Consider the following 15482-nt stretch of genomic DNA (forward strand, 5'->3'; position numbering starts at 1 on the left):
ATTCTAAGCTCTTGTGAGACATCAGTACACCAAAGAGATAATCATCTCTGCCCATTTGGAGGTTACATTACTGACACAGGAGATAGACATTATACAGTAGTATACGGGATATGAGAGAAAGAGAATAGTCAAAAGTAACCATAGGAGTTTTTAACCGGAAGAATAGGAAGAATGGAGTTACCTCTGTAACAGTAAGATGAGGAAGGCTGGGGGTGGAGCAGGTTGACTAAGGAGAGAAAAGTTCAGAAATTTAGTTTAGGGCATGTTAAATTTGAGGTGTCTATTAAATATCCAAATCAATAGGCCAAATACGCAGTTGGACACATAAATCTTTAGTGCAGCAAAAAACTGGAGCTAAACATATTTGGAAGTCATAATTATCTGTATGAGAGTTAAAGCCTTGAGAATCAATGCGATCACAAGAAAATAATGAGGATATAGAAGAAAAGAGAATCAGGGACTAAACCAGGGGCACTCCCAATTAGTGACTGGACAGGCAGAGTAAAGAATAAAATGACTCTGAAGAAATGAACAGTGAAACAAGAAGAAACAAGATCACAGGCTGTCCTGGTATCCAAGGGAAATAAGTGTATCAAGGGAATTCAGTAACGCACCGTGTCTGACACTGCTGGATGATCGAGTAAGATAGAGAATCCACCACTGAATTTAATAGTGTGGTGGTCACTGGATTCCTATTGAGAATTGTTTTGTTTTGGTAAAATGGTAGAAATGAAAACCTGACTAAAGCGGATTTAAAAGGGAATGAGGGAGAAAAAGGGAGAGAGAGAATACAGTGAACACTTGTAAGTATTTTTGCGAAGAGGAGGAAACAAATCAAGAAGTAGATGAAGGAATAAAGATCATTTTAACATGGGCGCAATAATAAAATGCTTGCATGATACATTAAAGAGCTAAAATTACTGAAGTAGGAGAGAGAAAAAAAAATGTTGAAGTGACGCCCTTATATAGGTAAGAAGAAATAGAGAAATAAGGTCTGGTGCACAGACAAAGGGATTATTTTAGGTAGAAGCAGGGATAGTTGATTTAAGGTAACAGGTGGGAAGTCAGATTATGTGGGTGTAGAACTCGGTAGAGAGGTACATGTAGTGATAAAAGTCTGAAGGGAAAAGTCTCTTCTGATTGTGTCAATTTTCTTAGAGGTGTAGGAAACAAAGTTGTCAACTGAGAATGAAGATGAGGTAGGAGGTAATGGTGATCTGAAGAGAAAAGAGAAGTGTGGAATCCAAGTCTAGGAAACTGGGTCAGTGGGAGGTCTGGGGAACAGTGGTATGATCGCTGGGCAGCATCAAGGGACCATTTGAGATTAGTGCTTCTGTCCAGCTGCATGGATGCAGGCATGGAGTGGGGAGAGCTGGATATAACTAGGATGGAGTTTTTGGCAGACAATTAAAAAGGGGTGAGGGTATCTGGGTGGCTCAGTCAGTTGAGCCTCCAACTCTTTTTTTTTTTTTAATTTTTTTAAATCTTTATTTATTTTGAGTGAGTAGGGGAGTAGCCCAGAGAAAGGGAGACACAGAATCAGAAGCAAGCTCCAGGCCCTGAGCTGTCAGCACAGAGCCCGACTCGGGGCTCGAACTCACAAACCATGAGATCATGACCTGAGCCCAAGTCGGACGCTTAACCGACGGAGCCACCTAGGTGCCTCAGAGCCTTTGACTCTTGGTATCACTCGAGGTTTGTGAGTTTGAGTCCCACATGGGACTCCGGGCTAACAGTGCAGAGCCCATTTGGGATTTTCTCTCTCCCTTTCTCTCTGACCCTCTCCCACTTGTGTGCACATGTGCAATAAATAAATAAACTTAAAAGCAGGGGGTAGTTTAAGTGTGTATGTGTATGTAAGGAGTGATTATTATGAATGACCATGGAATTTAATATATTCAATAAAAGTAAAGACGACATTAAGTAAGTGAGGGACAGTGAAAGTGTAAGATCAAAGCACTGGTGTCTTGATTGAGTTAAAGGGTTCTTTAAATTGGGGTTCAAGATGAAATGAACTGGAAAGATAGGTGGTGCAGAATGCAGGAAGTAGAGATCACAGTCAGGTCACAGTTATTGGCAAAAAAAGATGTTTAAGGTACAACATGGGGGTGCGTGTCTCAGGAAGGGTAAAGAATACAACCATTGGAGGAAAGGAATTTAAGAAACCTAGAGAACTAAGTTGGTAATTTAGGTTTGTGTATAGAAAGGCCATCTATACACAAACTGGAATTACCAAGGTTTTAGGTAGGGGGGAGTCAGGCTGGAGATAGTGCCAGTGAATTTAAAGCCAATTCCTAGTTTTGAAGAATTACATATTTGTGCAAATTCCTAAGAGGATGCATATCCAAATGCACAAATATTCTGCATCAATATTTTGTCCTGGTTTTGCTTTTAAGTTTGAATAGTTTTGTGATGCTAAAAAGAAAGAGAAAGAAAGAATAAAGTACACACAAAATAAAACCCCTGCAGAAAAATCTCATTTAATATTATTATAATATAATCTGATTCATTAATGTAATATAATTATATAATTATATAATATAATTATGTAATATAATCTCATAAAATATTATTAAACTATATCCAAGCAGCATGGATCGACAATAAAAAAATACTGTGATACAAATTATAATATTTACACATAAAAGGAAAAATATTATCATATGCCAAATAGTGGATAACATTTTATTTGTATTTTTAATCTGCAAAAGAAATGCATGATTACTATTAAATGTGGAAAATTAATAAAGGAAAATAAAATAAAAATAAATATCCTACATACCAGTCTCCCCATACAAATCCAGAGCTCCAGAATAACCACTGTTAAAGACTCTTTGTATATTCATACAAAATGTTTCTAAACATATGTAAATATATATCAATATATGTAATTATAACAGGTTTATTTTTCTTTTTTTCCCCACAGATAACACCATACACAACGTTATGAAACCTGCTTTTTTCAATTCACAATATTTTTTGATCATTTTCCACATCAGTATATAAGACCTAAAATTATTTTTAATATCTAGATAATATTTGTTATATATTTGTATCACAATTGATCAAACCCGCCCCCCATTAGTGGATAGGTAGGTGATTCCCAGGTTTTTGCAATTAACAAACAATGCTGTAATGAATGCCATGTGTGAGTATACCTATAAAACCAGTTCCTAGAAGTGAAAATGTTGGATCAAAAGATAAGTATCTTTTAAGTGCTGATAGATACTATCAAGTTGATAAGTATTTTTCCATTCTTCTCCAAAATTTATAATGGGTTTACCTTCTGTAAAAGAAAGTTGATTACAACTATTATAATGTTGATGGTAGAAATTTGGACTATTGACCAATCATTTGGACTACAGTCAAAAGAGTCAAACTGTCAAGCAGGATGTTTGACCCGCTACACAAATTCACATGTAGGTGAAAAATAATAAATAAAGAGGCTCATGGAAACACTGTTTTAATAGTAAAATAACTATCCATCATTATGGAATTATAATTTATGATATGTTCCTATAATGGAAAGTTATACATCAGTAGAATTTACTGAACCTGGGGGCACCTGGGTGACTCAGTCAGTTGAGCATCCGACTTCAGCTCAGGTCATGATCTCACGGTCTGTGAGTTCGAGCCCTATGTGGGGCACTGTGCTGACAGCTCAGAGCCTGGAGCCTGCTTTGGATTCTGTGTCTTTCTCTCTCTCTGCCCCTTCCCGACTCATACTCTGTCTCTCTCTGTCTTTCAAAAATGAATAAATGTTAAAAATTTTTTTTTAAAAAGAAGTTACTGAATCTTACGTCCCCATATCATAATCTCAATTCTCAAAAACAAATGTTGAGGGTAAAAAGCAAAATGTGAAGAGATACTTTCAGTATAATACCACTTATATAAAGATTTTAAAACATGTAAAACAGTGCTTCATATTATATATGCGTGCAAGTTGTGTGGGCCATAATTTTAAAATACAAATATAAAGATCGTGCATGAAGTTCAAAACAGCTGTTACCTGAGAAGGGAGTAATAGGAATGGGGTCAATATTGAGTATAAAGGAGTCTTCCATTGTACCATATCTTATCTCTTCTGAGAATCTGAACTAATATGACAAAAGAAGTCAAGATGAAATTTTAAAAAGGAACAAATTCATAACATCACATAAGAAATATATCTCCAGAATTATGACCAGTCCCATTTTGTTGCCTTGACTGCTTTAGGTAGTCTTTGGTCAACCATGAAACCAGATGAGTAGTTTTAAGTAATTTGTTCCAGAACCATCCGATTTGGTTCAGGTGTGCCCCTTCTATTTCTGGCCCTTCTGTTGCTGTTCTTAAATTGCTCTTTCTTGTCTAGCGTGCTTAACTGTTTATACATCCTTGCCTCATACTATTGGCTTCCTTTACTGGATCCCAAGTAACATTTCCTACTTTATGCCTTTTTTTAATACTAATAAATATCTAATGACTAAGAATAATGTCTAGGTTTGAAGACAGAAAGTCTCATGGTTTATGTTTCTTCTATCCAAGGAAACATGTCTTTTATCAGTACTGGAATTTTCTCCATTTAATCTTTACAAATATCAAATCTCCCCCATTAACTCAGTTATCTCTAGAACATCGGTTAGGTTGCTGAACATTTTAATTCTACTTATCATATATGTTTTTTAATGTTTATTTATTTTGAGAGAGAGAGAGAGAGACAGAGTGTGAGCAGGGGAGGGGCAGAGAGAGAGGAAAACACAGACTGTGAAGCAGGCTCCAGGCTCTGAGCTGTCAGCACAGGGCCTGATATGGGGTTTGAACCCACAAACAGTGAGATCATGACCTGAGCTGAAGTCGGAGGCTTAACTGACTGAGCCACCCAGGCGCCCCTACTTATCATATTTTTTAATGTCAAAAATGACATTTATGTACTTTGGGTAAATCCTCACATCCATCTACAAATCTTTAATTCTTATTTCAGCTGTATCATACCGTTAAATTCATTCCTTCAGTTTTAAATGCTAATTCTTGGGGCACCTGGTTTTTATCATTTTCATTTACAAATTTCTATTTGACTTCTTTTTCTCAATATTGGCCTATTCGTATTGCATAGTGTTTTGTTTCTATTCCCTAATAATTTTAATCATTTTGAACATGCTTATTTATTGCTTATTTTAGATTATTTTATTATCCCATATTCTGCAGATGAAATGTATCATTTTGGTTATGCCTGAACGTCCCTTATGGAGGTTTATTTCTCATACGGTATGTAATTTTTCATTGTGAGTTTATCTTAAGTTTTTTTCTTCCTTTAAGACCTAAGATTTGAAAAAAAATGATTTTACAATAATTTATAATGATTTAGATTTACACTGACTTAGCAATTTTGCAACTGCTTCTGCCAAGCATTCCAAACTATCATTGGCCTGATACTGATTTTTGGGTTACTTTAGACACTGAGGAATTCCTTTCCACAGAATAGTATATGACCAGATTCAGAAGTGATTTGAGGCAGTGCCTGAGTTTTATTTAATTCTTTCTAAAAGACTTTTTTTTTTTCTTGAAAGACAGGACAGAGGCAAGTTTCTTTGAATTGCTGATTATATTTTTTAATTCTCATTTCAGTGAAAAACACAACTTCTTGAGGCTCTATGCTCTATTCAGTGGTTCTCAATTGCAACTTCTGATGTTACAAGTTAAGACTTCAGCCTTATTTATACTTGCACAGACTTTGAAACTAAACCCTCTGGGAATTTGGACTTTTTTCTAGATATTATGTACCTCCTTCTACTCCTCAGATCCCTGGGTCAGCTTTCATGTTTATTACTCAGGTTTTAGTTATCACTTTATTTTTGATTATCGAAGGCTTCTTTTTATTTATTTGGAACTTAACTATGCATTTTAAAGCATTTTTATTGTGTTTTATCTAGAGTTTTTAGATGTTGGCAAGTGAATTCTATGTTCAATCCACCAAGTTGTCAGAATTGAACATTCTCATAGGTTTTGTGCAAATTATTACTTTTATCTTAGTAGCTCTCATTTCACCTTGAAATTCCTGGGGATATAGACCGTTCTGATTCTGAGGATATAGGATTTATGCTGGAAGCCATCCATACAGATCTTTTTCCTGAAAAACTGTGAATAAGCTATATCGAGTGCAAAAGAATTTCCTGTACTCCGCTTCTTTCAGCTGAGTCTAGGTTGGTAATAACAGGATGTATTTACTAACACGGTTGTTTCTGCAAACAACCGACTTCCTTAGAAAGTCAGGCTCAAAATTCATAAAATTATGTCATTCCTGGTGATATAGCTAAGGATTCAATAAGAGTCATTAGAGATTTCAGTTGGTAGATTTTAGCAAGGCCAGTAACTGAGCAGCTCACTGAATATTCTTTGTCTAAATTGATGGGCCATTTTACATTTTAACTTTCTGACACCTAAGCACCTAAATCACGGGCCATTAATTTATGTAGAGTGAGCAAATAGAAAACATGGCATAGTCCGTTTTTGACTTTCCTCTTTTCCAACTGTTGGAAACGTGATGACCATATACCACACTTCTCCTGAGATAGTCCTGAAATACGTTGTTCTTGAGAAATTAACAGACTACATCCTAAAGTTAAGATGATATGCTATGGTCACTCTGTCTAAATAAGTAGGCTTTCCAGACTTCTGGGACTGTTTATGCAGAAAATAGCAAAAGTAAGTGTGGGTACTTCTCTGGCATTATTCTAGTTGCCTGACAATTTCTGGGCCACCATTGTTGCTCAATCCAGCTGAGACACACAAAGAAGAAAGCATCATAGCTCCTAATTCTGGGTTGATAGAGATACTACCCAGTTGGCCTCTGGCTGACTTACTTCATGCCTTACATATTTCACCTTTTGATATCAGTTATTCAAAGAAGGGAGAGAGTGTCAGTCTTCTCTTACCATAATCTTGTCATAAACTTTTTATTTTTCATGATATTCCAACCAGTCCACTATTCTTTATACAAAGCCTAATAGGAACTTTCTTGTTGCATTGTCATTGTCCCATACATTACCAACCAACACAAGCTGTAACAGGGCACAATTATGCAGTCACATAATTGCATGCTTATTTGCTAATACCATCAAGACATGTTCATGAGGAAGGCATATTATAATATCAACCAATCCTAGATACTAATACAAGATTTAATCGTTCCAAACTTTAATAATAATTCTAACAATTCAAAATACTCCTTGAGGATGACTGCTTCCTAAGATCATTTTATTCCAGTGAAAAATGATATTTTAGCAAGCAGAAACAAAGTTAACTAAAATTATGATATTCTTACACTCAAAAATCTCTTAGCACATTCTGATAAATGAAATATATTTAAATATCTTGGATTCTTAAACTATTTCTCCAGAATTTTAACAAGTAACCAAAGCTCCTTACATGATAGAAAAGTGTTGTTATTATTAAAAAAAGATTTAATGTTTATTTATTATTGAAAGAGAGAGACACATGGTGTGAGCAGGGGAGGGGCAGAGAGAGAGGGAGACAGAGCCAGATGTAGGGCTCGAACCCATGAACCACGAGATCATAACCTGAGCCAAATTTGGACACTCAACCAACTGAGCCACCCAGATGCCCCCAAAAGTTTTTTTTTATTATTAGTATAGTTATATTTTCCTCCACATAAATGTATTGACTTAAAACTTTAATGGAATATTACCAGGAAAAATCTACCCTTTTGATTTGCAAAATCTACCTCCACTTCAGCTTCCCTCTACCTCTAATTTCTCTATACCCAAATGCAATAAGAATGAATATTATAGGGACACAAGTGAGTAGCATTTGAGATGCAGTATGATTTCATATGATGTTCTTGATGCTGGTTATCTCTTCCTACATGGAAATAGTATTTCAATAGGCCCTACTATATTGCTAATGGTATTCATCATTATCATCACAAGGTATATAAAATTTGAATGTTTCCTAAAATCACTGTAATATGAAGTTACATTTTGATCATTAAAGATCTTATTTGACTTCACTGGCATTATGACTTCTTTTCTGAGTCCTAGAAAGATCTTTCACCAACATAAGCAAACCATTTTTTTCATAAATCTTACTTTTATTACAGTTAAAAAAATAGACAATCATACTAAACTTGTATTCTACAGGTAAGAGATCTGTGAAGTAACGGCAAAATCCAAATCCATAGCATTTTAAAAGGTAAAGCCTATGTTAAATCTCTTGAATTTTTTCCCAAATTGGTTTCCGTTTGATATAAACTTGTTTATAACTATCATCAGTGTTTAAAGAACACCGAATAAGATGCATTAAAAATTTACAAAGCCAATTGTAGCAACATGGATGGAACTGGAGAGTGTTATGCTAAGTGAAATAAGCCATACAGAGAACACAGATACCATATGTTTTCACTCTTATGTGGATCCTGAGAAACTTAACAGAAACCCATGGGGGAGGGGAAGGAAAAAAAAAAAAAAAGAGGTTAGAGTGGGAGAGAGCCAAAGCATAAGAGACTCTTAAAAACTGAGAACAAAGTGAGGGTTGATGGCGGGTGGGAGGGAGGGGGGTGGGTGATGGGTATTGAGGAGGGCACCTTTTGGGATGAGCCTTGGGTGTTGTGTGGAAACCAATTTGACAATAAATTTCATATATTGAAAAAAAAATTTACAAAGCCAAAAGTGATAAAGTCAGGGAATATAATGGGGGGATTTTTTTTCCCCCAATGGCAGGATCCAAAAGTGGTTTGGAGTTGATATTGAAAGCATTTGTGACCTTTGTCAGAAAAGTTTTTGAATGGAAATTTTAGAAGACTTTGATGTATACCTTCTGTTTGTTTAGAGCAGAAATCTGAAAAAATGTTATTCCAAGACCTGCTTTGTATTTTGTATGACCTATTATAAAATTATAATACTATAAAATAAACAATTTTCAAAGGAAATTAACAACAAAACCAAATATAGAATTGAATCCCTGTGAAAGTCTGAGCTGAGAAGTGACAACTTAGGTTTGCCGTATGATTAGCATTGCCCATGAACCTCCTATGGGTGCACAGCAGCTGTTAATGGAATTACACTTGAGTTAAGGTTTCTATTTCAAATTCAGCTATCCCATCCATACCACCAAAAGTTTCTGCACTGCTAGTGAAGAAAAGATGAAGAAAAATAAACATCAAATGTTCTGAAATGGACAAAGACTAAGGCTTCCATAGCTGTCAGTAATAACCTTAATTTCTTAATAACAATAGAATAAAAATGAACACAGATAAAAGCTAAATTCTATCGTAATATTTTAATGCCTGGGAATTGAAGCTAAATAAAGATGAAATCATTTATTAAGCTTAGAAACTGAATGAGGTAGTTATCAGGATGTCTAGAAGTGACCTCCACAAAAAGAAGTTTGGGAAGAAGAGGGTGGGGCGAGTCTGCCTTCACAGTGTTGCCCAAGGTCAGCCCTGAGGGAAGAGAAGTCTTCAAAGTCTGTATTTCCACCGAAACACCTACTTCTGCCCTTTTCACTGACCTGCCAGGCTTGCCACACAGTGGGATAAAATCAAGTCTAGGAACAAAAAGGTGATCTTTCTGTCCCACCCATTCTAAATTAAACTTCTGCATTCATCTATACTGAGAAAGCAGCTATTTCAAAGGCTTCTTTCTGTGTGAAGGATGGGATTTTTCATCATACTTGTGCCTTTTTCCAGGCTTCACATTGCCATCCCCTGGCATGTCAGTGCAAGGGAATGCCTAGAGGAGATCTACGGAAGATGCAGCTGTCAGTAGAGAGGGAAAAAGAACTTCTGGAAGGAAGATTCATAAAGGAGGTTAGCTCGCCTAAGGGAAGAAACTTTGTAATTACTTTCTTTTCTTTCTCTTCATACATATCCTTGTAAAAATACAAAATGAAACAGGGAGGCAAAGGCATGAGGTTGACTCATTAATTCAGATGCTATCTATGATCATCAAATTAGAGAAAAGATGTGAGGATGGAGTCAGAGGCCAGAGCGATCTGGCCAAAAGCTGAGGAACGTGGGTTACTTCTACAAGCTGGAAAAAGCATGGATGAGTATAGCATAGGAAATAGAATCAATAATATTGTAATAACATTGTTTGGTGACAGATGGTAACTATACTTATCGTGATGAGCACTGAGTAAGGTACAGAATTGTTAAATCCATATGTTGCACACCGGAAACTAATATAACACTGTATGTTAATTATACCTAATAAAAATAATCCAATTAGATATGTATAATAGATATGTGTTGGTCTAATCCCACGAAAGTTTAAAATAGAACCTGTTTTTAAACAGGTCATTCTGTGAGAAATAGGTAACTGAAGTATGTATAACAAGCCTAATGGGAAACAGAGTTAGTTTCCAATTCGAGGATTAATGAAACTAAAAACTGCTCTATTGGAAAGTGTTTTGCTACTGAGAATTAATTATTTCTTCCAGAAAGTCCACATACCTCTCAAATAGCCTTTTTTTGAAGAACCAACTGATTTAAATAGAAGAGATATTTATCTTACAGGCAAGGTTTTAATTTCCAAGTACAGGGCACCTAAAGCAAGTTACATCAGCTTTCCTTTTTATCACCTTCTATCCCTTCTTCCTATCTCAAAGAAAAAACATTCTGGAACCTTCCCTTTTTCATTGCCTGTAGGACTTCACTTTATTTTTTGTTTCTTCTTTCCTCAATTTCTCTCTACTGATTTCATATCCTTATTTTATGAAGGAGCTGAGGTTTTTCTAATCCTGACTAAAATCAAATTTCACTCAACAGTACCTTCCCGCTCAGATAGAAAATGTTATCTCTCTTTATGTTCACTGGTAGATGTCTTAAAATTTAAAATTACTCTTCAGCTTTCTTATTTCCCATTTTGTCCTAGGTCCAAGCCCCTGTCTCTGCAAATCTACTAAACCTCTTCTCCTTAAAACCCATCCACGACCTGGGGCGCCTGGGTGGCGCAGTCGGTTAAGCGTCCGACTTCAGCCAGGTCACGATCTCGCGGTCCGTGAGTTCGAGCCCCGCGTCGGGCTCAGTGCTGACAGCTCAGAGCCTGGAGCCTGTTTCAGATTCTGTGTCTCCCTCTCTCTCTGCCCCTCCTCCGTTCATGCTCTGTCTCTCTGTCCCAAAAATAAATAAAAAACGTTGAAAAAAAAATTAAAAAAAAAAAACAAAACCCATCCACGACCTAATAATAATAATGGAGTCCATCAGCTCCAAACCTATTCTCTTGTTAATCAACCACTTTATGGGTTTGCTAATGTTTCTGATTCTTATTTTAGTAGTCAGTTTACTTGCTTTCTTTCCTAGGAAATTCTTATTCCTCCAATCTCTCCCATTACTTTCCCACAATTAATATTCTTTCTGGACTCTTTTCACTCCACCTAATCTTTTTTTTTTTTTTTCTTTTAATGTTTATTTTTGAGACAGAATGTGTGAGCAGGGGTGGGAAGCAGAGAAAGAGGGGGACAGAGGATCCCAAGTGGGTTCCATGCTGAGAGCAGTGAGCCCTATGCAGGTTTTGAACTCAGGAACCATGAAATCATGACCTGAGCTGAAGTCGGAGGCTCAATGGACTGACCCACCCAGGTGTCCCAATTTAATCTTTTTTTTTAAGTTTATTTATTTTGAGAGGGAGGGAGGGGTAGAGAGAGAGGAGAGAGAGAGTCCCAAGCAGGCGCCATGCTATCAGCACAGAGACTGCCACAGGGCTCGATTCCACAAACTGGGAAGTTATGACCTGAGCTGAGATCAAAGAGTCGGAGGCTCAATTGACTGAGCTGTGCAGGTGCCCCCACTCCACCTAATCTTAAAGTTACACCAAAGTCATCTTTCCTTCACTTTTATTTCTCACTGATGTTCATTTACTGTGATCTAATTCTTGCCACAGCTTCATACACACTCATATATTCAGCTTTCTTTCTAATCTATGGGCATAAAATTTTCACACTGTTAACAATTGTTTTTACCCTCTTACAGAACATCTTTATCTTAGAGTATGTGTTATTATGCCAAATGCATATCATCAAAAGCCAAATTCATTATCTTTACTTTTGGTGCGGGGGTGGGGGCAGGGAGGAGAAAAACAGCACAACATTCTCAGGCTTCATTCAGATTGGCTTATTTACCATTCTCTGTAATTTCTCTGTATAACGTTTTATAGTTCTCTATTGCCTTGTATTTGCCTGCCTCACTCCTTTGTGCCTGGAGTGAACAACTTTCTACATTTATTTGTTTATAACCCACTCATTCTTTTTTTTTAAGTTTATTTATTTATTTTGAGAGAGAGAGTATGCATGTGAGCAGGGTAGAGACAGAGAGAGAGGGAGGGAGAATCCCAACCAGGCTCTGCACTTTCAGGGCGGAGCCCGACTTGGGGTTCTAACTCACGAACCATGAAATCATGACCTGAGCTGAAACCAAGAGTCAGATGCTCTGAACCAACTGAGCCATTCAGGTGTTCCATATAACCCACTCACTCTTAAAGATCTAATTTAACTATTATATCCTCTTAAAATTGTTTTCTCTGGGTTCTAAGCTCCCCATGGACAGAAATGTTGACTCTTAACTTATTTTGAATCTCAGGATGTAACACAGTGCCTGGCACAAGATAGGTGCTTATATACCTGCTCTGTTCACCTTCTCACCTTTTGTCACTCTTATTTTGATGTTGGTAATATTTTGAGTGATAGTACTATTTGTGCATATACATTTCCATGCTAAATTCCATGAAGAACACTCCACACCTTTGTTTATGTCTCAATCTCTACCATGGATAGTTCTTGGTAGATGCATGGTACTCAATAAATATTGTTGTGGAAGTGACACATTTTATTTAATCCCTTTCCTTTCTCAAGATATTGCAAAAGTAGGGCACAGTCTGTGCTTTCAGTAAGTGAAAAAAAAAAAAAAGGTGGGGGAAGGCCAGAGCATGAGATGATGTTTTTGTGAGCATCAATAGACTAATCTATATGTATTGTCCACACTTATTAGGTAGAAGGAATAGAGATGTGAGTTAGTATGTTACCATCCATATCATTTATGGTCAAAGAATAGAATAATGTACCTCATCGAATGGGGAAGGAGAATACTAAGAAACAGAGTCTCCATAGTCGTTGTCTTAGACTAATTTTCCTGGGTGCTTTGTCAAGAGCCCTGAGACAATTGAGTAGTGCATATAATATGCCATTAAATAACGTAATGTGTACTTTGACAGAAGCTCTATTTCATAGAATTAGCAGACACACACACATATAGTCATATCAGCACACCTGGTATATGCCATTTGGATATGTCCACATTAGAGGTAAATTGTGTTACTGCTATGAAATACATTGAAAACTGTCAATCTGTGTTCTAGCCTTGTCTCTGAATCTAATTTAGCATGTGGCTATGGAAAACTGAATCTCACTGCTGCAGTTATTTTAAAACAATGAAATAAATAAATGTTAAAAATCTGTGGTTCTAAAAATTGCCATGTGTACAGAACTATGTGGAACTTAAATCTCCTTATAGGCCTCACATGTCCAAAGAATGGATCTTTTTCCCTTGGTGGTTCGAACCAGTCTATAAAATCTTTCCCCATAGCTTGCACAACCTCTGACACAGCACAACTACCTCTTTATAGAAAAACGATGAGTAAGATAGAAACATACCAATGCACCCCTACTACCTGCCACCTCTACCACCACCATCACACACACACACACACACACACACACACACACACACACACACACACTAATGTACACACACACTACTCTTCCCAAAGAGAAGAAAATGAGGCACTTCAAAACAATCTCACAAAAATAATTTTTGAATGTTTTAAATTTTCACTTAAAATTGATATAAATGACAATTAGGACTTTTAAATGTGGGATTTCTAAATTGCTCTCTCCCCATTAACTTGATAACAATGAAAAGAGGATTTAGGGAGAAGTCATGAGAAGCAGCAGAGAAAAGCAAGGTTGTTGCATGCAATTTCCAGCTCCTGAGTCATTCCATCTTTTAGCACAGCTAATGCAACATGACCAAAAATATTTAAAATGTGAGCACCTTACACAATATCAACTAGTTTAAATGGCACAGTCCTACCATCACACATCCACCAAAATCTAAGCAATATCCATTTTCTCAGCAATTAATTTGTTTTCAGTTTACTCCTTACATCCATACTAGGAGAGGGAGGGGAGGGGGTCTGTACTGTCATTCCAAGTCTGTTAAAGACATTATACAAATATTTCATGGGAGAAATGACTTACATATTTTTTCTAAAATGGAAAAAGAAAAACCCACGTAACTAATCCATACCATGATAGCCGGCAGGAATTGTTTAGAAGGCCTTTGGGCTCAGAATGTTGGCGTGCCTTTGAGGCGTCTATCACAAGGCTCAGCCCTGGGCTTTGGCAAAGCCACTGCCATGTTAATCTGCTTCATTACATCTCTACAATTTGTTCACTGCATTAAGGAGCAGTATTTCCCTTGTGAGAGGAAGACCCATCCTTCACTTTGAAAGCTTTACCTTCAAAAGGTACACAAATGTAGTCACAGATGGGCACTAAAGGCCAGAAAGCCAAAGAAATATTAAAATACAACATGTCAGAGTCAAATCTCATTTCAATGCAGGAAGATTCAAAGATCCAGGGCAGCTAGAATTAGAGCTTTTCCATCTTTCAGACCTAAATCCAAGCTTACAAAGCGCACACTTTAATTATTATTAACACAAATAACAATTCATGGATAGATCAAAGGTAGAATCATGTTGCCTTACCTGAAATAAAGGGAATTGTAAATCATAGCACAGAATCCATATATGTGGTGAATAGAATAGTCTCTAATGCAGTTCTTCAGAATTTTGACTGAAGGAGAAAATAAAATCTCACATGTGTTCCATCCTCAAGAAGAAAAAATGAGAAAGGACGACCGCAGCATCCTCTCTGCTTCTGCCTTAGCTTTCTGTTCTGACGCTCACTCGATGGTACCCACTGTCTGTTAGAAAGCAGCATGCTAAATTGAAAAATAAATAAATAAATAAATATAAGCCTGCATCTTACATGACAGCTCCATCTTCTGGCCAAAACTGGAACCATTTTCATTCAAGATCCTTTGGCAATGCTACATTTAGCAAGCTTGATTAAATGGTGTATATAGCACATAATTCCACTGTATTTCAAATCAACTACCTTAATTAATTGTAAATTAAACATTTAGGAAGCATTAGAGTATACATTTTTAAAGTTTGTAATCCTACTTTTGGGGTTTAGTTAAATTTACTTACATTATATTTAAACTAAATGGAAGCTTTTCATAGCATTACAGACTTAATGTTTACCTTAAGACTTACTCAACTCAACCTGAAAAAGTAACATGTATCTCCTATAAAATGATTGTAGATGCCAACTTTATCTTTATTGGTACTTTTTTGTGGAGAAGTTGTTTAAGTTTTTACTACTAGAGAAATTGTTTGTTATGTTGTTACTTTTGTTATTTGGGGGCA

At 36.4% G+C, this 15482-nt stretch overlaps 1 protein-coding gene across 3 annotated transcripts in view; it reads right to left on the bottom strand.

The window, feature by feature from the left end:
* Positions 1 to 14982, bottom strand: part of LOC131503611 (sodium channel protein type 2 subunit alpha) — a 139657-nt gene extending 124675 nt beyond the window's left edge. For all 3 annotated transcript variants that reach the window (XM_058715083.1, XM_058715079.1, XM_058715080.1), the window contains exon 1: positions 14757 to 14982. In XM_058715083.1, coding sequence (XP_058571066.1) covers positions 14757 to 14782 — 26 coding nt within the window. In that variant the 5' untranslated portion in view covers positions 14783 to 14982. The remainder of the gene's footprint in view (positions 1 to 14756) is intronic.
* Positions 14983 to 15482: the final 500 nt, after the last annotated feature.

The sequence above is a fragment of the Neofelis nebulosa genome, chromosome 2, assembly GCF_028018385.1.
Source record: "Neofelis nebulosa isolate mNeoNeb1 chromosome 2, mNeoNeb1.pri, whole genome shotgun sequence".
NCBI lineage: Eukaryota > Metazoa > Chordata > Mammalia > Carnivora > Felidae > Neofelis > Neofelis nebulosa.